Source organism: Cotesia glomerata, linkage group LG2, assembly GCF_020080835.1.
Source record: "Cotesia glomerata isolate CgM1 linkage group LG2, MPM_Cglom_v2.3, whole genome shotgun sequence".
NCBI classification, from domain to species: Eukaryota; Metazoa; Arthropoda; class Insecta; order Hymenoptera; family Braconidae; genus Cotesia; species Cotesia glomerata.
The window spans coordinates 3,453,486-3,476,885 of NC_058159.1; the positions used below are offsets into that span (position 1 = coordinate 3,453,486).

General features: G+C 29.5%; 2 protein-coding genes across 6 annotated transcripts; one reads left to right on the forward strand and one right to left on the reverse strand.

The window, feature by feature from the left end:
• Positions 1 to 2,786: 2,786 nt before the first annotated feature.
• On the reverse strand, positions 2,787 to 23,322 carry LOC123258672 (chromatin assembly factor 1 subunit A-like). 2 transcript variants are annotated; one of them, XM_044718824.1, is made up of 8 exons: positions 23,138 to 23,322; positions 22,941 to 23,047; positions 20,578 to 21,954; positions 19,450 to 19,613; positions 6,226 to 6,423; positions 5,894 to 6,032; positions 3,886 to 4,735; positions 2,787 to 3,777 (listed from the first exon to the last, which is right to left on the reverse strand). In XM_044718824.1, exons 2-8 carry the CDS (start codon positions 23,023 to 23,025, stop codon positions 3,561 to 3,563), a joined length of 3,030 nt encoding a protein of 1,009 aa, XP_044574759.1. In that variant the 5' UTR covers positions 23,026 to 23,047; positions 23,138 to 23,322; the 3' UTR covers positions 2,787 to 3,560. The 2 variants fall into 2 exon arrangements, with proteins under 2 accessions (XP_044574759.1, XP_044574758.1); XM_044718823.1 differs by having other exon boundaries at positions 2,787 to 4,735.
• Positions 6,691 to 19,331, forward strand: LOC123258673 (Krueppel-like factor 16). 4 transcript variants are annotated; one of them, XM_044718828.1, is made up of 3 exons: positions 6,691 to 7,280; positions 17,065 to 17,676; positions 18,834 to 19,329. In XM_044718828.1, the coding sequence occupies exons 2-3, from the start codon at positions 17,065 to 17,067 to the stop codon at positions 19,119 to 19,121; spliced, it is 900 nt and encodes a 299-aa protein (XP_044574763.1). In that variant the 5' UTR covers positions 6,691 to 7,280; the 3' UTR covers positions 19,122 to 19,329. The 4 variants fall into 4 exon arrangements, with proteins under 4 accessions (XP_044574763.1, XP_044574762.1, XP_044574761.1 ...); XM_044718827.1 differs by having other exon boundaries at positions 6,696 to 7,280; positions 17,062 to 17,676; positions 18,834 to 19,325; XM_044718826.1 differs by lacking the exon at positions 6,691 to 7,280 and adding an exon at positions 14,259 to 14,745 and having other exon boundaries at positions 18,834 to 19,331.
• Positions 23,323 to 23,400: the final 78 nt, after the last annotated feature.

Here is a 23,400-nt window from a genome sequence, read left to right on the forward strand (position 1 = left end):
AAAAATTTATAAAAACAAAAATTACAATTTTTTAAAATATTTCTTCTTACTAATTTATTTTTTAAATGAAACTAAAAAATTTCTAGAATTTCTTCTTCAAAATAATTATAAATTAAAAAAAATTTTACATAAAAAATAAAATTACATTTTTTTTAGTATTTCTTCTTACTAATTTATTTTTTAAATACCCAAAAAATGATGATTACAGTATCTAAAATTTCGACCAAACTGACACCAAGAGAGGAGTAATTTTTTCGAGCAAGTTGATGGAAGAACCAAGTAGATTGAAGTAGGTAGTAGAGTCGGGTCACAAGGGCGAGGACCCGAGGACGAGGACGAGGACGAGGACGAGGTGAGTAAAGAGGCAGAGAAAGATCTGGACGGCGCTGCTGGAGACGTTCAATACTCTGTAGCAGCGACGGTGAGCCAACGCCATTGGCTACCATTTCCTCTCCGGTCTTGAGTCTCCAGTACATAGGTACAAGTGTAGATGTATATGTATGTACATCTGTAAGTACATATATATATATATACATATAATATATAAATGTGTAGTGAGTCCTTGTATATACAGCTAGAGCTTAGCGAAGTAGAGATACCGAGAAGAGTTCCAACTCGTACTCTGAACTTTACTCTGTTGTACCTGAGCACTCTCTCAACGTTACTGCTCTTGAGGCTAGTCCTTACCTACACCAAGCAGCAAGCTCTAAGCAGCAAGCTCCAAGCTCCAAGCTCCATGTCGAGACAACCTTGCAACAAAATGATCCGGTCTTTCTCGTCTTCACATTTCTCCCGACTGAGAAGTGAAGAGGAAAATAGTCTTCTATCTCGAGCAACTCATCCTCATCCTCTTCCTCGGAACGGGAAACTCTCCGGCCCATTCCACCATTCCACGCTCCAACTCAACTTCCAACTCCCAACTCTAACTCCTACGGACGCCGGAAGTTCCGGAGACTGCAGGTACGACTGCAGATCAACCGTAATTGGACGAGCTTTGCTGTTGCCAGAAATTCCGGATTCCTGCAACTGGAAAACCATGTAAAATAGTCTCGTTGTTTGATCACAATGTATGAGATAGGAGATTGGAGATTCTAGTTGATTGAGATTTCCGGAACTAACAAACTTTTTGCTATACATACTCTACATACAAACTGTTTCTCTCGTACTAAACTAGCTTAAACACAAAACTTTTCTTCTTTTTATATTACTAGTATGAATCGCGCGCTACGCACGGATAATATGTCTGCAATAAAATCATATTAAAATAAAAATTACACATAATCAGATAGAAAATATGTAAAAAATGAATAAAAAAAAGGAAACATCAGTGAAGTTAATTACAAATAAAATTAATACAATCAAATTAATGAAAACTAGCAATTATGTGACAGCCGTGACTTGTAAAATAAAAATAAATGAAATTTTGTATTAAATAATGACTTTTGTTAAATTGCACTGTACTTTTTTAACTATTGACATTTTTAAAGATATAAGCTCATCCCGATGTTACACTCGTCAAGACCTTTCATTTGAGTACCCACATGCATTTTTCATATATTTTTCATATATACATATATATAAATATACAAAATATATGAAAAATTGATGTGGGTACTCAAATGAAAGGTCTCGATAAGTGTAATGTCGGGGTGAGCTTATATCTTTAAAAATGTCAATAGTTCCCAAGATATTTGTTAATGTACCCTGTACTTTCTTAACTATTGACGTTTTTAAAGATATAAGCTCATCCCGACATTACACTCATCGATACCTTTCATTTAAGTACCCACATGCATTTTGATGTATTTTTCATATATACATATATATAATATATAAAATATATGAAAAATTGATGTGGGTACTCAAATGAAAGGTCTTGATGACTGTAATGTCGGGGTGAGCTTATATCTTTAAAAATGTCAATAGTTCCCAAGATATTTGTTAATGTACCCTGTACTTTCTTAACTATTGACGTTTTTAAAGATATAAGCTCATCCCGACATTACACTCATCGATACCTTTCATTTAAGTACCCACATCAATTTTTCATATATTTATATATATTATATATATGAATATATGAAAAATATATCAAAATGCATGTGGGTACTCAAATGAAAGATCTTGATGAGTGTAACATCGGGATGAGCTTATATCTTTAAAAATGTCAATAGTTCACGAGATACAAGGTCATTACTTAATTATTATACCAAATTTAACCATAAAAACCCATTTTATCATATAAATACACTGGCCACAAAATTTTACTTATTCCCTTAATAATATAGATAATATCGAACGCTTATTACTCTTATAATGTTTACTACTACCCCTCCCCCATAGATGACCCCATAAAAACCCTCTCCCCTAGACAACACCCCCATAACAACCGTTTCTAGGCAACACTTACTATAGCAACAGTTGCCTAGCAACAAGGCTTCACATCTTATCAAACCAACTTTTTATCTAAAGATCCTCCTTTAGATCACTTGGATATTATATACTTATGTTGATTGTTACTGTCACGAGTGATCGAGCGTGAAGAATCTCTTCAAAGTGAATGCAATTGTGATTGCTTGTCTTTATATTCCACGTCAATAAAATATCAGTAGTCTTTACTTAGTCGATTTTCTTCTCATGGGAAAGCTGCTTGATTCTAAAAAGATTTAAAAGTATAATTAACAATTTTTATCAAAAATTAAATTATATATTAAATACTTACCGATATTTATTTATTTAAAAAAAAAATCACTATTTACTTAGATAAAAAGAAGAAATAAATAAAATATTTTCTTAAAAAATTTATTCCGTCATTCAACAATTAAGATTTTTTTGACTATTTATAATTCAATTACATGAGATATATTTGTAATTATAAAAATTAAACATAATATATAAAATTGAGGCACTGTTGGATATAAAAACTGTTATTTATACATTTATCAAACTTATCAATTAATCTATACATATTAGAAAAAAAAAATAATAATAATTTTAATAAGTAAAAGCGATATAAAATAGATTTTTGTGGTATTATTATATTGACCGTGTACAGTTTATGAAAACGCATCAGAGTATCAATCTCACAGGATTGTTAAAAAGGAATGAATATAAAAGCCATACCCATGAGAAAGGGCGAGACTGGGTTTACCTTCCCTCTCCCATTGATTGCTGGCCCCGCTTCAAGTCGCGCCTCGATTTATTACTCGATTATCGTGTACGATAATAATCGCATTGATTCCCACCAATGCCAGTGTGTTTAAATTGAAACAGTACCTGAGTAACAGTGATAGTAAATAGTATTAAGTAGAACCAGCAGTAGTTGCTATAATAATAATAACAATAATAATAATAGAAGCAGTAGTCATAGTGGCAAGGGACGAGTCATCGGTTTCTATTGCAATCTTACACGCGACGTGTTAAGATTCAAAAGTTTTCTGGGATCTCAACTCAACTTAACTCACGGCACGGCATTCAACAATTACTATTTTTTACACAACAGAGACTATTATTATATACCAAACCCTGAAAAATAAGATCGGAACCACTGAATTTATAATTTACTCTTTTGCATCATCATCAATATCAATAACAACTTCATTTTTGCCATCATTGTTATCAATTTTATCCGCTTTTAAATTTTCATTATCAATAATCGCCACTTCAATCGCTGATGATTCATTTTTTCGCGGACTTTGAGATGAATCGTCAATAGTGATAGGCATGCAAGAACTTCCAGACTGTGAAGTTGAAGTTGAAGTGGTATTTGAAGTTGAAGTGGGAAGAGATTTGGCGCTGATTTTATTAAACGCGGTGATTGTTGAAGATGAAGACGAAGTGGAAAACGAAGTGGAAGTGGAAGTTGATGAAGTTGAAGTGGATGAATTTGGAGTGGGAAGAGATTTAGCGCTAATTTTATTAAACGCGGTAATGATTGAAGATGAAGATGATGAAGTGGAAGATGAAGCAGAAGCTTTAGGAAATTGTTCGCCTCTTGCAACTGAAATTAAAGCGACTCTTTTCGGTGGCTTACTCGTCGTTGGAACGATTGAAGGCTTTTGAGTCAACGAAGGTGGCTTCATAGACAATTGTCTCTTCATTTCTTCCTGAGTAATTTTTTTAGTAAACTGAGTAATAAGTGGCGTGCTCTTTTTTTCCTTGTCTTTGTCTTTGTCTTTATCCTTATCCTTGTCTTTCTCTTTGTCTTTGTCTTTGTCCTTATCCTTCTCGCGATCTAGGTCCTTGTCACCCGCTTCAACTTCAATTGTTTTACGCTTCGGAATTAGGATGTACGTCCAGGTATTAGGGAGGGTCAGCTCTTCTTTGAGGTACTGCTGTCGCACGCTCTCGGGAACGTACCAGCAAGTTTTCAAGTGCATAGGGCCCTCTTCTGGACACGCGGTTCGCTTGGCCAGCTCCCGGATCTTTTCTCGCAAGGATACTTTTGATATGCGCCGCTCGTCTCGAGGGTACTTACGGTGCCAGAAAGATATGAACTCTTTTATTAGAAACGCGCTGGCGTTTGTATTTCCGTGAATCAAACGAATCAGGTCGGGCAAAGCGTCTTCTGGGACTTTTGTTTTTTTAGCTCCAGCAGCGCTGGATTTTCTATTTGACGCTGAAGACTCATCACAGTCGTCGGATAATTCTGGTTCGCCGGTGCTCTGAAGGACTACTGGAGTCTCTCGGACCCAGACTTGTCTTGCAGTTAGATAACTCACTAGTTTTGGTGGAGCTGGAAAAATAATTCAAATTAGTTTTTTTATTAATTTAAGAATACTAGCAATCTTGCAGTCACTATGTGACTGCTGTAATTTGTGAAATATAAATAAATAAAATTTTGCTTTCTTAAATAATGACTTTTGTTAAATTGCATTGTACTTTTTTTATTATTGACGTCTTTAAAGATATAAGCTCATCCCGATGTTACACTCGGCAAGAGCTTTCATTTGAGTACCCACATGCATTTTCATATATTTTTCATACATACATATATATATATATATATATATATATATATATATATATATATATATATATATAATATATATAAATATATGAAAAATTAATGTGGGTACTCAAATGAAAGGTCTCGATGACTGTAATGTCGGGGTAAACTTATATCTTTAGAAGTGTCAATAGTTCAAAAGATATTTATTAAAATGCCCTGTACTTTCTTAACTATTGGCGTTTTTAAAGATATAAGCTCATCCCGATGTTGCACTCATCAAGAGCTTTCATTTGAGTACCCACATGCATTTTAATATATTTTTCATATATACATATATGTAATATATATAAATATATGAAAAATTGATGTGGGTGCTCAAATGAAAGGTCTTGATGAGTGTAACATCGGGATGAGCTTATATCTTTAAAAATGTCAATAATTCACAAGATATCTGTTAAATTGCCCTGTACTTTCTTAACTATTGACGTTTTTAAAGATATAAGCTCATCCCGATGTTACACTCATCAAGAGCTTCCATTTGAGTACCCACATGCATTTTGATATATTTTTCATATATACATATATATATATATAATATATATAAATATGTGAAAAATTGATATGGGTACTCAAATGAAAGGTCTTGATGAGTGTAAAATCAGGATGAGCTTATATATTTAAAAATACCAATAGTTCACAAGATACAAGGTCATTTCTTAATTATGTACCCAGAGATAGAGCATTTCCTGAATGCAGCCTAAATACTTATCATCATAAATTGACTATCGATAAAAATGATATGAAACCTTGAAAAGGCACAAATTCAAATCAAGACTTTTCCAACGATACCAAATTTAACCATAAAAACCCATTTTATCATATAAATCCACTGGCCACAAAATTTTGCTTATTCTCTTAATAATATAGATTAATTTTACTCACTGTTTTCAGGATATGAATTAGAAGGTCCCAACCAGATGCAGCCAATTATCCGTGATTTTATTTTCGAAGTTTTTTCGCTCATTTCTTTCTCAAATTGCTCGCCAAGAATTTTCAATTTGAATTTTTGTGACTCTGCAGACTGCAATAAAAAATTTTAATTAATAAAACACATTGATAAAAAAAATTTTTATTTAATATTTCAATAATCATTTTAATTAGTAACCAAAAAACTTACGTATAAATTTACAAACCAGCTGCTTCCAAAAATATATCATAAATAATTTTCTTTTTTATTTCTTATTAATTAAAAAAAAACAAAATAAAATATTTACCAAATTTTCATCATCCTCTTCATCAGCTTTCGCCTCTTCATCAGACAGATATCCATGCGGCACCATAAACTCATTATCAACATCATATTCATTGTCATCAGGATTTTCTTCATCTTTTTCATCATCAGATCCACGGAGAGATTCACCAGGCTCCTCTTCCTCCCACTCGTCATCCGAGTCAACTTCGTAGTCAAAGTGCTGTAACAAAATAAATTAAACATCCATCATATGATATCATTTTGGTCTGAAGCATTAATAAAATAATAATTAAAATAAAAGTAAAAAAATGATATATAAAGACAGTGATAAAAAATGAAATCTAATTATTCAATGTCAGTTTAAATATAGTGACATTTAATTTAAATGAAATGTAGTGACAATGAATAAGCAGGACGTCGGTATCAGGCACTTCCTCGACTCGAGTGATATCACTCTCTCTCGGCGGCTTACATTATATGCAATACACTGTTGTGCTTAGAAACAAACTCTTTATACTTAATTCTTCCATCATTAGTCACACAAGAGAACCCAAGAGCACGGGGTCGCGATCCGTCGGACCTCATCTACATCGTTACACTCTTTCATATTCATCCGCGACTCACGATAATCCATTAGCTATTCGTTAAATTAATGTACTCTACTCGAAAAATAAAATAAACTAAAACAATCACAAGATCAATGGGATAAATTAATACGTAATACATAAATAAATTATCAAGCGTATCAGCGACACAAGAAGACTAAAATTTTTTTGATAATAAAATTAACTAAAAAATTTTATCGAAATACTATAGACTGTAAGTTAAACTAGTGAGCGGTGGTTTGTGGTGGGTCTTTGTCTCTCATGAATCAACGTCGATGTGATCGGTACGCGGGCATCAATTACGAAGATGCTCGCCGAGGTATTTATTTATTATCATCATCGGGCGCGAAGCCCGCAATCTTAACATCGATCGACGGATTGATTAGACGGACCCCCTAAGTCACGTTAACTTCCTAAAAAATTAAACAAGTATTAAGTATTAAGCACAAGAGCAGCTTATGGCAGCGTTTATGTGAGTATTTTTTTTTTTTTTAATACCAGGAAAAATTTTTGCAATTTTTTTTGCTCAATTTATTTGAGATTTTAAATAATTAAATTTAATTTTAGAATCAAATTTTGGATTAAATTATTAAAAAGAAGAAAAACATGTTTTTATTAATTAAGAAAAATTTTTATTAATGAAAAAAATTTTTTTATTAATTATTAAAAATTTTGTTTTTAAATTAATTAAAAAAAAATTTTATTTAAATAAAAATAAACTAGGCAACGTTGCAGTCACTATGTGACTTTTAAACTATAAAAAATAAAAAATTTGCTTTATTAAATAATGACTTTTGTTAAATTGCACTGTAATTAACTATTGACGATTTTGAAGATATAAGCTCATCTCGATGTTACATTCATCATGAGCTTTCATTTGAGTACCCACATGCATTTTAATATATTTTTCATATATATATATATATATATATATATATATATAATATATATATATTTCAAAGATATAAGCTCATCCCGATGTTACACTCATTGAGACCTTTCATTTAAGTACCCACATCAATTTTTCATATATTTTATATATTTATATATATGTATATATGAAAAATATATCAAAATACATGTGGGTACTTAAATGAAAGGTCTCAATGAGTGTAATGTCGAGATGAGCTTATATCTTTAAAAATATCATTAGTTGACAAGATACAATGTCATTTGTTAATTATTGACGTTTTTAAAAATATAAGCTCATCCCGATGTTACACTCATCGAGACCTTTCATTTGAGTACCCACATGGCATTTTTTATATATTTTATATATATGGTATTTGTGAAATATGTAAATATATGAAATATATGAAAAATTGATGCGGGTACTCAAAAGAAAGGTCTCGATGTGTATAACATCGGGATGAGCTTACATTTTTAAAAATATTAATAATTAAGAAATGACCTTGTATATTGTCAACTATTGACATTTTTAAAGACATAAGCTCATTCCGACATTATACTCATTGAGACCTTTTATTTGAGTACCCACATCAATTTTTCATATATTTTATATATTTATATATATGTATGATTTTATATGATTTTATCATATGACTATCCTGGCCATAAAATTTTGCGTATTCTCTTGATAATATAGATAATTAAAAATATCATTAAATTTTGATAAATTAGTTCTTTAAGTTTTTAATTAAAAAAAAAAAAAAAAAAAATTTCCCTTATACTGAGATAACTCATAAATATTAAAATAACAACTAAAAAACGTAAATGAGTTTAATTTTGTAAATATAAAATCATTGACGCATATAAAACAGCCTACGGCTTTCCGGTACTCGAAAAATTTATCTTATCTGTTCATGACAGGATTCTTCCTCGCTAGACACTGGTTCTTTGCACTCTCCTCCACGTATCTAACTACCAGCATCTGTCATACAACAAGTGTCATACCCTTAGCACACACATACTTGTAATACATTAGATATAATGTTAGAATGAAGCAAACCAGGATACAGATAAAAAGCTGTGTTAAATCTAACGATTAAAGGTGATGAATTATTAACGACATGTGTAATACCAATACCAATAGCAATAGTAACCACAGTGTGAAGACGGGCCATGTGTAATGATCTGTTTTATGCCCAATCGAGATGATATATTGAGTTCCGCAGCACGCACGCAAGATTACGCTTGGACTAATCGCCCAGAATTTATCCCCCAATCGCGATAAATCTCGAGTGCTATGCGTGTACTCAGGACGTCATTACTCGGCAAAGCACAATCGACTAATGGATAATAGTCGCAGGGCTAATCCAGTTCCGCCTACCATTTATTATTATCAACTAAATAAACAACTTTTTAATCGGCTTTGCATTTTAATTAACCAGATTTAATCAATAATATCATTATGTTTTATAAAAAGTTTTTAATTGTAATTATTCACTATTTTTCTGTTCAATTATCACTTGATTTATCTTCAATAATTCAAGATAAGTTATTAAATAAATAATTTAAATAAAATAAAATAACTAACTTTAATAAAAAACAACTTCTTAGTTGAATTTTTTTCTTAAGCGTAACTATTTTAATTATGATAATTATTTTTGATACTAAAATAAATTTAAAACTAAAATAATTTTATTCAATTTAATTTTCAATTATTACTTTATATTTAATTAGAATAAAAAAATTCGATTTCTAATTTTAAAAAATTGCATAACTACCATAATTATAATCAAATTAAAATAATAATTATTATTATAAATAATAAAATTATAATAATCATTGAATTTTTTTGACAGGGAAAATAAAAGAATTTGGGGATCGGATTTTTTTTTTATTTTATTAAGGGTACATTGAAGATTATTACCCTAAATTTTTATTAAAAAATATTTAATTATTGCAAAGTTATTAACAATCTCGTAGAGCACTAGAAAAAATTCCCCCCTCCATGGTCGCATCGATAATTCAAAAACGGATACTCTGAAAATAAAAACCCGAATTGCTTTTTAGTTAGTAAGGATGTAGTTATCGTTGCACGTACGGAATTTTAAAAATTTTTATTTCAAAGATTTTTTAGCCGAGTTAAAACATGAAAATTAATTTAGCAGATGTTTGATAATTTTAAGAATTTTTTTAACAAATAAATTATGGCAAAAAAAATTAACATGTAGAAATTTTAAAAAATAAAAAATGCAATTTTTAAAAAATAATTTTTTGGATAAAATTTATTTGTTAAAAAAAATTAAAAAATGGTTAAGTAACTGCTAACTTTAATATCATGTTAAAACAAAAAAAAAACTGTAAAAATAATGAGAAAATTTTCAATCAGTCGCCATTTTTTTGAAAATTAAATTTTTCAAAATTCCGTACGTGCAACAATAACTACATCTTTACTGATTAAAAAGCAATTTGAATTTTTATTTTCAGCTGATCCGTTTTTTTCTAGTGCTCTACGAGATTTTTAATAACTTTTTAATAAATAAATATTCTTTAATAAAAATTCAGGGTAATAATCTTCAATGTACCCTTAATAAAATAAAAAAAATTCGGTTCCCAAATTCCTTTATCCTATCAAAAAAATTCCCAAAAATCACCTTTATTTTTCGACCGTCTGTGGTGTTCCCCCTTAAATCAAGTTAATTTTTTTCATCAGTCAGTCTTTAATTCAATTGACACAAAAACTAAAATTTATTCACTATAAATCATTATTAATTAACTGCAAGCTTATGCTATGTTTATAACAAAATAAACTAAAACTAAAATAACATCAAAGTATTAATATGAATATTAAAAAGTTAGGATTATAAATTTGATAGAATCAATCACACGTCCGGTATTATTAATACCGGTGATTATATTTGCTCAGATGCCTCTGAGTAGTCTACAACCCAACGATGATTTGTCGTTTGGTAATAGAAAAATTATTGAGTTTAATATTTTTTATTATTTATATAAGTGACTTCAAGTTATATACTGTAATGTTTAATCAATCATATTTATATCTGGGAGAAATACGATCGATCGATAATCGAGTGAGTCTGGTTATGTGTGATGTTAATATAATGTGCGTAGTTATATTATTATATTGTAACAAGTAACTTTTGTTATTAAGTATTTGTATTGGTACGCATCATTATAATTATAATTATTATTATTATTATTATTATTATTATTATATTATTATTATTATTATTATTATTATTATTATTATTATAATTATAATTATTATTATTATTATTATTGTTATAAATACGATGATGCGAGCAACATGTGCTTGTGATAAAATCCCAAAGCGATATTTAGTGCATATGCAGTGTTTAACGCACGTGGATCCTGATACATATATATACATATTTATATCTTCAACACAAGCGTCATCAATTGAGCACAAATGAGATTATAAATAATCACAATAATTAATTAATTAATCAATCGCATTTTAAATAAAATGCTCTATAAACAATCCAGAGTGTTATTTTTTATTTATTTTACTTTTTCCGCTTAATTTTGGTCTCCACTGCCCTGAAAATCACGTATTATTTTTCGCTGTAACTCTCTGATGGTGACGTAACAGCAGATAGGAACAAGATTCGTAAAAGCAATGGAAAATCCATCGCATGTTAACACTGTCCTGATGACGTACTCAGATTAGAATGAGTGACTCTCGAGGCAAACGCGATCGGTTTCAATTTCACAAGTCCAATATACATATATATAAAATAAAATCTCGTTAAATAGAATTATTTTTCCCTGAAAATTATATAATAATTACAATTACATTTGATCCGGTTAATCAAAATATTTTATCAGCAAAGTTATGCGATAAAAATAATTCTGATTTAGAATTCTGCACTGATAGAATTTATTTGTATTAAAAAATATTTGCTAAAATTAATAGTTAACAAATCATTTATTAGAGACCACTTTTTGGGATTAAAAAAATTTTTCTTAGTATTTAAAATGATTTGTTTGTATTTAATAAATCTGATATTCATTTATTGAATATTTATTTATTTATTTCTTTACATAAAGACCCAACTGCAATGGCCAGTAACAGGGTCACTAAAGTATAAATTTGACGTCCTTTTACAATGTCTTATTACATATTTGTAAAAAAAAAAAATCAGAAGTAAAAACAGTGATATTTTAATGTACTGAAAAGAAAAAAAAAGTATTGTTAGAGAACTGAAAATATGCGTTTTAAACTTCTGTTAAAATTTGAAACTTGGCCAATATAGATTAGATTAGTAATGTTGCATTATTTGGTCAAAAATATTACCGGAAATATAAAAAATATTAATAAATCTTTTTAAATACTACACTGATAGAAGGATTTATTAACTGTTAATAATTTAATTTATTTGAAGACATTTATTTAATTTATTCAATTTTAATAAATATTTTTTAACATTCACTAAATATTTATTTGGGAGGAAGGTACATTTATTAATCCCTACTACGCTTTCACGCAAAAACTACTTAACCGATTAACTTCGTACACATATTCTTGGAAGTATTAGAAGTAATATAGGATACTTTTTATTGAGGGGTTATATACAGTTAGAATTTTCAAAAAATCGATTTTTTTTTATTTTATTTTCTTAATGTACATATATTTAAGAATACACACAGAAAATTTCATATAGTTTCGGTAGATATTTTCGAAGTTACACGCAAATAAAAAAAAAAAATTTTTATCCTATGTAAAGTGCTTTTCAAACTTTAAACGCGTTTTTCTCAAAATGGTGTTTACAAAGTCGGTGACTAACATTACTCGAAAACGGCTAGACCGATTAGTCTCAAATTTTAACACGAGCTTCTTAAATATATTTTTTAGTAATTAATCGAAGATTTTTTCTCACCGATAAATATTTTTTTTTTTATAAACAATTTAAGGCCGAAATTTTGGTCAAAAATCGATTTTTTTTTTTTTTTTTTGAGAAACCGCCATTTTGTGAAAAAAATTTATTTTGCTTATTCCTTCGATTAATTACTAGATTTAACACTACTTTAACGAAATATATTCGGTTTTTTAATTTCAGAGGATTCAGTTCAGAGATATAGTAGTCACCGCAAAACGTCTTTTTTGAGAGGAGCTCTCGGAGATCAGCTGTAGCTCCTTTTCAAATAAATATTTTTACTAATACTAAGTCTTAAAATACAGTTAAAAGATCCCATAATATGTGCACAAATTTTAAGATCAATAAATTTAAAAGTTTTCTCAGAAAAAATTCTGGAAAATTCGCCTTTTTTCAGCTTTCTAATTGTATATAACCCCTTAAAGAAAAAAATTTATTTTTTACGAAAGATAAAAAAATTGTTTGTCAAAAAATTAAAGTCACATTGATTCAGTTCTAAAGCGAGCGAAGCAGCGGGTAAATGCTAGTAGTTAATAAATATTTATTAATAGTTAACAAATATTTATTAACATTGAATAAATAAGTTGTTTGCTTATAAAAAAAAAAAATCATCTTTATAAATCATTTGCATTAATTATATTACAGTATAATAACGTTTATTGTAAAATACCAAATTCTATCACAGCTCATAATTATCTTTTATATTTTAAAATATTAAAAACGTTAATTTATTTAGTGAATTTAGTTATTATGTATTCCAGCAATAAGGTTATAAAAAGTATCAAAAGAAAATTGCTATTTTTGCTTTTTATTTTAAACAAATATTTATTAATATTTAATGAATAATTTATTAACTGTTAATAAATATTTATTAAATCCTATGATGCTAAAAAATCATTTATTAACAATTAAAAAAGCTTATTAAATATAAAAAAGTCCTTCTATCAGTGTAAGAAATATTTGTTAAGGACTAAAAAGTGGCCTTTAATAAATAATTATTTGTTAATTATTAAAAAATATTTTAAACTATAAACAAATCCTTTTATCAATGTAGCAGTTAGATTATTCAACTTCCCTCCGGCTTCCAGCTCGTGATACTTGAACTTAACAGTCTGTCTCTACTCAGTTCTATTGAGCAATGCGGACGTTGAAGAGCACTCACGCAATTTCCGCGTGCTTAAATATCGCACAAATCTATTCCAATTATTTGGAGATGGTTACTAGACATGATGCTCCACCAGCGGCATTAATGCTACTCAACGGTCTTCATATTGTCCGAGGTCAGCTTCTCGTTTATTTTTTAATATTTTATATCCTTCTCCGGCAGCAGAATCAGCGTTGTAGCTTTTACTCGAGTAATTATTAAAACTCCGGTGAATAATCAAAATAAAAAATAAAAAATCCATAAAGAAAATTAAATCGCCAGATGAATTTGCTTAATCATTAAATGACTTGCCGTCACATTAAATACAATAAAAATAATACAATGGGTACAGAGATCGCGAGAATGATCGAGGCACCAGGATAGCTCGCGATCGATGGATCCCTGGGGAACGACCAGCGAGCCGTCACCGAGTGGCACAGAGCTCAGATATCTCCTGCGACGCCGTACCACTCTCGTACTTGGTGTCCCGATCAACCAAAACCTAGATGATAAATGTTTTAATTTATTTTTAAATATCTATGCTGGCTCTTATCTGAGAGCCCTAGTCCTCTTCTTCACACATCATCCATGACATACAACTTATCTCTCTGGTCTCTCTCCACTGGCCAGATCAAAAAAGTGCTCTCGCACGCGTTGGAGTTTTAAATTCAGTGGAGGGATCATTATCATTAACTTCACACTCGCTCTTCACCTTCTTCTAAATGTCGCTCTATGCTCTAGATCAGTTCCGGACAGTCATTCGTGCATAACAGTTTAGTTTACTCTGTCCACTTTACTGTTTGGTGTTCTTAATTATTAATTATTAATTAATAAATTTAAAAAACCAGATTTGAAATTTTTATTTAAAATTTTGAGTAAAAGAAATCATTTCTAACTTTTTATTTTATAAATCTCTATACGATAAACTTCGAATGTAAGTCATGATTGAGGATGCAACAATGTTCGATGTGAGTACACGTGACCGAAGGTCAAGGATTTATAATTACGAATATAAGTTTGGTTACTAGTTAATATAATAGTCTTATCTTGTATTGATATTTTTATTACATAAATTATTTGTTAACGATTGTAGCGTAGTAGTTGCAGTAGTATTTGATTATTTAAATTAAAGCATCCAGAGGTCATCTCTAAAGATACAAGTTACGGGCACAAGTTATGTATTAAGAAGATTGTAAATAACAAGAAACAATTTGCCATCGGTGCATATAAATATATATCTCAACAGTCGCCGGGGGTTATAGAATGATTTAGGATGCTAAGTACGAGTAGTATACCGCAATATTCATACTCCAATTGTATTTAAAATTTGCCAAGACTGATTTAGTTTAATCGCATTGATTAATTGATGGACAATTGGTCTATTGAAGTCAAAAAATTTATTTTTAATCTGATAATTTTTTTTACTAATAAAATTAAATAAAAAAATTTTTATAGTTTAATTGATTTAACAGTTCAATTATCAACTAATAAATTTTGATAGAAAACTTTAAAATAGTCGGCTAACCAATTTCAAAACACAGGATGACAATTTTAAGATTTTTTAAAATTTTTTTTGTTAAAAAAAAAGTTTGTGCAACTAATTGATAAAAAATTTAATTTATAAATAAAAAATACTTTAAATTAATGTTTAAAAATTATAAGAAATGCAATACTAAAAAAAATCAGATATAAAAATTTTGCAGTTACTGTGTGTTTATAATGAACAGAAAAAAAAACTACTAGAATTGTATAAAAAAAAAATAAAAAAAAAAAAAACAACCAGTGCAACAGCAAATTTTCATAACTGGCATAGTGAAATAAGACATAATTTTGAGACTATACATATGATATGGTACTCAAATTGAAGCATATTTAAAGAGCTTTCAGATCTAATTTACAGAGATTAAATAAATTATCCCATTCAAAAGTTATTCGAGTAAGAAATATAAATTTTTTAAATTTTGAAATCCTGGTATTTCTGAATTACTTGACTGATTAAGCTCATCTTCGAACTTAACTTTGGTATTTATCTGTAGAAAAACAGCTGCCCAATTTCAAAACACAGTAACTGACAATTTTAAGAATTTAAAAAATTTTTCTTATTAAAAAAAAGTTTGCGCGCCTAATTGATAAAAAATTTGATTTATGAATAGAAAATACTTGAACATAAATATTTTTACGAAAAATTACTTGAAATTAAGGTCTAAAAATCATAAAAAATTCGGTAATACTAAAAAAAATCAAGTATAAAAATTTTGCAGTTACTGTGTTTTAAAATTGGGCAGCCGAGAAGTATGTTGAGTTTGGTGGAGATACGTTGCTAATTGTAGACACTATTGTCTATAAAAACTTTTGAACCATATGTATTTTCTGAATCAGTTTAATAAACTGAGTCGAAATATTTCAAAATTTTTCGAAAGTTCCGTCATAAGGACCAATGCAATAGTTAGATTTCTATTTACTAAAAACAAATTTCTTGCGCCAAAAAAATTTTAAGGAAAACAAAAGTTATTTTAGAGCAAGAAAAAATTTTCTTGGCTTCAATAATAATAATAATAATTGTTTAAATTGATTAACATTATTTTTTCCAATTACCCGTGATCCTGATCATATTGCTATTTATTAAACTGGAAGTGAACCGTATCAAAAATGAATAATAATAATAATAATAATAATAATAATAATAATAATATATTTCTAATGTATTAAATTTCAAATTTGTGATGAACTGTTGTTGTTGTTGTTGTTGTTGTTGTTGTTGTTGTTGTACAACAATAACTATAACAAATAAGTAACCAAGAAACTTTGACTTCATTCAAGTAATTTTCAACCTTTCTTAATATTTTCTTGAGCCAAGAAAATTTACACTCCAGTAAAGAATTTTTTTTTTTTTTTTTTTCAATGTAGTATAAAGTTTTATAAGCTACCCGAGTGGACAAAAATCAAAGACAGTCTTTAAATTTTCTACCCAGCAAATATAGACAGATAGTAAAAGTCGCGTGTGGGATTCTTTTGTTTAGCGTGCCTTGTCAACATGCCTGATTGAAACGTCCGGGAGAAATTGAAATTGCATTGGGGCGCTGATAACAATCTTTAGGTGTGCCGAGAGGTGTAATGCATGTGCGACAAGGACACGAGATTATCATCAACATCAAACAGTGTAGTCATTATTCATCTTCTGATTTATTTATTTTTAGCTTATTGTTGTACTGTTTCTTCACTCGACATGATGTTTCGCACTGACAGATGACAGACTGCTGATATTTTATAAATTTATGTTGCAGAAGATGACAGATGAATTACTTTTCTCGGTGCTGGGATTAAAGATGGATGAGACGGGAGAAATAGCGCCCACGACGCTACCCTGCGACTACGAAATCCCTTGTAGTCTTGAAAACCCGGAGTTCGTAGAGTTGAGCAACTTTACAAGTCCAGTTAGTGACAATTTTGAGCACTATACGGACTTGAACCCAAGCAGCTATCCGACAGAAGTGACCTGGAGTGACTATAATCCTAATGTCTCGGAGGCTTCGCCGTGTCTCAGTGAGCTGAGTGAGCTGGACTGTGAGCTTGACTGGTGCCTCGACAAGTACTGGGACTCGGGGCTGCCTGACAGGACTCCAATGTGTACGCCAGGATGCGAGAGATTTCTACACTTGCCGCCTCCGAAAGCTGCCGCTGAAGTGCCCACCTTTCAACACGACGAGCCTCTTCTTGTGCTGGGGATTGATCTCAGATCTCTGGAAAACAGCATGGATTTTAATAACAATTCGTTTGAAAGCAACGCGATGTACTCCGCGTCAGCTGATGCAGCTTTGGCGACTCATGATTACACGAATCGTAATCTGGAGAATAATGACGATCGTTGCTTTCCATGTACTTATCAAGGATGTTTGAAAGTAAGTTCAATTAAATTTTTATTTTTTTTTTTTATAAAATTGATTGATAATTTCGAATTGTTAAAATTTTTCTCTTTTCCATTTTTTTTTCTTGATAAAATTTCTTGATAATTAAAAATTTTTCCATTTTTTTCTGATATTAGTTATTAATAACTTCAAATTTTTCTTCTTTCCATTTTTTTGATAAAATTTAATGGCAATTTTAAATTGTCCATATTTTTCTTTTCCATTTTTTTATGATCTATATTATTAAGAGAATAAGCAAAATTTTGTGGCCAGTGTATTTGAATGATAAAATGGGTTTTTATGGTTAAATTTGGTATCGTTGGAAAATTCTTGACCTAGAGTTGAGCCTTTTCATGGTTTCATATCATTCTCACCAATAGTCAATTTATGATGATAAGTATTTAGGCTGCATTTTCAAATGCTCTATCTCTAGATACATAATTAAAAAATGACCTTGCATCTTGTGAACTATTGACATATCTAAAGATATAAGCTCATCCTGATGTTACACTCATCGAGACTTTTCATTTGAGTACCCACATCAATTTTTCATATATTTTATATATTTATATATATATGTATGCATGAAAAATATTTCAAAATGCATGTGGGTACTCAAATGAAAGCTATTGATTAGTGTAATATTGGGATGAGCTTATATCTTTAAAAACGTCAATAGTTAACAAAGTACAGTGCAATTTAACATAATTAAGAAATGACCTTGTATCTTGTGAACTATTGACATTTTTAAAGAAATAAGCTCATCTCGATGTTACACTCATCAAGACCTTTCATTTGAGTACCCACATCAATTTTTCATATATTTTATATATTTATATATATGTATATATGAAAAATATATGAAAATGCATGAGGGTACTCAAATGAAAGCTCTTGATAAGTGTAACATCGGAATCAGATTATATCTTTAAAAACGTCAATAGTTAAAAAAAATACAGTGTAATTTAACAAAAGTCATTATTTAATAAGGCAAAATTTTATTTATTTATAGTTCACAAGTCACGGCAGTCACATAGTGACTGCAAGCTTGCTAGTTTTAAATAATTCAGATTTTTTTCTTTCCCATCTTTATGGTAAAATTTCTTAACAATTTCAAATTGTTAAAATTTTAATCAAATAATATTTTCCAGGTTTACGCCAAAGCTTCTCATCTAAAAGCTCACTTGAGACGTCACACAGGCGAGAAACCATTTGCCTGTACCTGGGCAGGATGCGGCTGGCGATTCAGTAGATCAGACGAGTTAGCTCGTCACCGAAGATCTCATTCAGGCGTCAAGCCGTACCCTTGTGAGATGTGCTCCAAGAGATTCGCCAGAAGCGATCACTTGGCCAAGCACCGAAAAGTCCACCGGAAAAATGCCTACGCTTTTCCTGGCGGCAGAGGTTACCGAGGGAACAAAGTTAACGTCCAAGCATGATCTGAATCTCCAAAAACACTACGATTTTCGATATAATTTTCATTGATAAAAAATCAATAACACTGATAAATAATAAGAAACTATTTTATAAATAAAAATAAAAGTAGATTAAGTTTTAAACGTTTTGCAACTAATCGACAGCTGATTTTGTTTAAATAATTCAGTTTTAGTTATTAATTAATAACTAATTAATTATAATTAATTACTTAAATATACTGGCTTAAAACTTTAGCCTCATATACTTACTATTTTAATAATATTATACACTGATGTTTAATAATTAATATTGATTAATAAATAAATAAAAGATAAATTTAATAACACTCACCTCGTCTTTTCCAAATGGTCTGCGAGGGTTCACCGATTTGCTTTTCTTCCTCCAGGTACCGTAGTAAGGTGGGCGACGATTTTCACTGAAGAAAAGTAACTTGGCTCGGTGTCTTTCCAGAGGAACGCCAAGATCAACCACATCAGCATTATCGTCATCACCCTCTGTGAAAAAAATAATTTTTATAATTGTCATTCTAACCGTTAACTGTACTGACATATTACAATTCTGTTACTAAGCATAAATGGACATTATTATGCATTAATATGTTAAGTGCTATGAAAATCCTATGTACTTAACATACTATTGCATAACAGAGTCAAAATAAAAATGAGAAAAGAAAACTATTCAATTTACAAATAATGTTTAATAAAAAATAAACCATTATTCTTGAATTGTAGTTTTTAATTTTCTTAATAAGTTTTATAATAAAATGGTATTTTTGCTATTTGTCTGAAACTATTTAGTTCTGGTTGGCTCTAGACATTGAAACTAGCATTTTTAATGCAACTTATATGAAAAATATAATGTGTGACGCGAGATGAAACACAATTTCAAACCGAGTGATGCCAACCCTCGCTTCGTTCGGGTCAACTTCACTCTAGTCTGAAATCGTTTTGATTCATCCCTACACTGAAAAAAAAATTAACTTGATTCAAGATAAAAATTCTTTAACCAACAATATAATTTTGAAGAGGGTAATTGTCTTGAATCAAGACGAAAATTTTTTGAATCAAGTAAAATTTCCTTAAATCAATAAAAATTTCTTTAAATCAAGAATTTTTCTACTTAAATCAAGGATATCAAGTTCTTCAAAATTATATACTTGATTCAAGAATATTTTTTTTTCTCCCTACACGAAAAAAACAAAATGACACTGGATATCATCCCAGATTACACTCAGTGATATCTGTGGTGAAAAAAAATATCAGATAGTAGCTAGAAAAATCCCGATTATACTACGTGATATCTGGATTATACTAGCTACTATCTGAAATTTTTTTTCACTCAGTATAATCGGGGATGATATCCAGTGTCATCTTGTTCTTTCCGTGTAGTCACACAATATGAAATTAAATTTACTCCATCACAATTTACATTACAATAAAAAAATAAAAAATACAATACCCAGAACTACAACGTCATCCCTATCTTCAAAAGGCCAAGTTCGAGGAGAACGCCGTATTTTCTTCTTATCACTTCTAATCTCATCTAACCACAATTTCCCAACAATCTTATAATCTCCCAGCTTATCAAAAAATTCTTTTTCCTCATCACTGAGAGTCCTCCGACAAATAGGAGCAACTTTCATGTAAGCTTTGATTTCAAAAGGTTTAAAATTACAAGCCCCAATGTCTGTTTCTTCCACAGCCTTCGCTTCCTGTTTTTTCGGAACGAAAAAACTAACAAATGTCGAAGCAGCTTTTTGCTTCTTGCGTTCATCAGCCAGTTTTTCTTCCTCTTTCTTCCGTTTTTCTTCTTCCTTAGCTTCTTCCCGTTTGCGCCTATCTTCTTCCTTGGCCTTTTCCTTGCGTTCCTTCTCTTTCTGCTTGAGCTCGATCTCCATTTGCTTTTTCAACTCCTTCTGTTCTTTTTCCTTCCGCTTGAGCTCTTTTTCAGCTTCTTTCATCTCTCGTCTCTTCATTTTCGCCTCAGCCCTCAGTTTCTTTTTCTCAGCTTTGGCTTTTTCCCTTTCTTCGCGTTTCTTTTCACTCTCCATTTTCCTAAACAGTTGCTTCGGCGTCAAAGTTCTGCGTTTCTTAGCCAACTCGGATTTATTAGTTGGCGTTTTATCACCTTTATTATCATCATCTTCATTCTTTTTATCATCAGTATCATCATTGGACTTCTTCTCATCATCCGATTTTTTATCATCCTCATCTTCAGATGAAGATGTCGTTAAATCAGAGTCGCTGTTATCAAGATTATCTGTTGACTTATCATCTTCCTTGTCTTTGTTAGAATCATCAACAATTGAAACGTCCATCGCCTCAACACTCGAATCTTCAATCTTATCCTCAATCTTTTCGCTCAATTTATCAGCTTCTACTTCTTTTTCCGAGTTGTTCTCGCTGCTCTTACTCTTCAACACATCATCACACCTGCTCAGCACGATAACAGCTTCTGAATTAATTTTTTCCTGCTTCTCTGGCACTACAACAGCTTCAGAAGAGTCTTCTGATGTTTTTTTAAGGTACTTTAATAAAGTATTGGGCTTCATCGCACCTTTATCATCTTCACCGCGTTTTTTAGGATTTATAACTGTGTCAGTATCTTCTAAATCATCAAGATCAATTAGTTCAGCTGTGTCATCGTGACTGCTAGTTTTATTCTCAGCTTCACAATTATTTGATTTTGCCAATGCATTTTCTTTTCGAGCTATTTTAGGTCCTTTGTCAGATTTACAACTACTTGGTGACGGTGATGATAATTTACGCTTTTTATTGTTTGATTTTAAACTATTTGGAGAATCTTGTGATGAGAAAATTTGAAACGGAAGACGTGCTATAAAAATAAAGTAATTAATTAAAATTATGTTATTTTTTTATTAAAAAAAAAAAATTATAGACTATAAATTATTGTGACATTTAAAGCAGCTAATTGATAGTATAAATATTAAAAATTATGATTTAATAAAATGATATCTAAAAAATTAATTTATTTATAAATGAAAAATAAAAATGTAAATTAATTTAGCTGTTATTTAAAAGTTTTAAAACTTTATGTAACAAATAAATTACAGCAAAAAAAATTGGAATCAAAAAAATGACATTTAGAAATTTTTAAAAATTAAAAATTCAATTTGTTTAAAATAACTATTTTTTACAAATTTTTCTTGTTAACAAAAATTAAAAAATTTTTAAATGACTGCTAACTTTAATATCGTAAATAAAGTCGTAATTAATTAAAATTGTTGTTATTTTTTTATTAAAAAAAATTATCAACCATAAATTATTGTGACATTTAAAGCAGCTAATTAATAGTATAAATATTAAAAATAATGATTTAATAAAATGAAATCTAAAAAATTAATTTATTTAAAAATGAAAAATAAACATAAAAATTAATTTAGCAGATATTTGATAATTTTAAACATTTTTTTGACAAATTATGGCAAAAAAAATTTTTAAAAATAAAAAATGTATTTTTTTGAAAATAATTTTTCGGAACAAATTTATTTGTCAAAAAAAAAAATTAAAAAATAATTAAGTAGCTGCTAACTTTAATGTCATAAAATAAACAATTGTCAGGTCGATTATTTTCAATGAAAATAAATTTAGCAGATATTTAATAATTTTTATAATTTTTTTTTTAATAAATTATGGCAAAAAAATTAGAAAAAAAAATTGACGTAGAAATTTTAAAAAATAAAAAAGTGCAATTTTTTGGAGTAATTTTTTTGAACAAATTAGTTTGTTAAAAAAAATTAAAAAATTCTCTAGTGACTGCTAACTTTAATGTCATTTATTTTTATTGTTGTTAAACATTACCTTGGACTAATTTTTTTGGTTTTGCCGGAATGACTTTTGTGACAGTACAGACTTCAGATGTTTCTTTATTGTCATCCATCTTCATCTCAATTTATAAGACCTTGGATCTATATGAAACAAAAAATAGATCAGTAGCAAAGCTATTTCCTTTCAGCATAACCTCTGAATCTCAGATGAAATTTTTAACTTAATTTTACCTTTAACTTGAGTAAGTATTTACTGAATTTATAGAGATATCACATAACAGTTAAAAAAAAAAAATAAATAACGCTAATTTATAACATTAATGATAAACTTTAATCATGATTATTGGCTAATTGACAGAGTAATTAAATCCGCGAGCAACCGGTCTTTGTACAGAATTCGCGGGAAAACGCTTTAGAGAGGGAGGCAATTATTTTGTGCTCCATAAAAAATTTTTTTCAAGATGACAACTGTGATCTATTTTACGAAAACTTTC

Bases quoted from the DNA above. Each gene is read 5' to 3' on its own strand.
- LOC123258673 (XM_044718825.1), top strand. From the start codon at position 14,719: ATGATTGAGGATGCAACAATGTTCGAT. The intron at 14,746-17,061 runs GTGAGTACACGT...TTTATGTTGCAG, and splicing joins AGGATGCAACAATGTTCGAT to AAGATGACAGATGAATTACT. The intron at 17,677-18,833 runs GTAAGTTCAATT...AATATTTTCCAG, and splicing joins CTTATCAAGGATGTTTGAAA to GTTTACGCCAAAGCTTCTCA.
- LOC123258672 (XM_044718823.1), bottom strand. From the start codon at position 23,025: ATGAAGATGGATGACAATAAAGAAACATCTGAAGTCTGTACTGTCACA. The intron at 6,424-19,449 runs GTGAGTGTTATT...ATTTTGTTACAG, and splicing joins GACCATTTGGAAAAGACGAG to CACTTTGACTACGAAGTTGA. The intron at 4,736-5,893 runs GTGAGTAAAATT...TTATTTTTCCAG, and splicing joins TAATTCATATCCTGAAAACA to CTCCACCAAAACTAGTGAGT.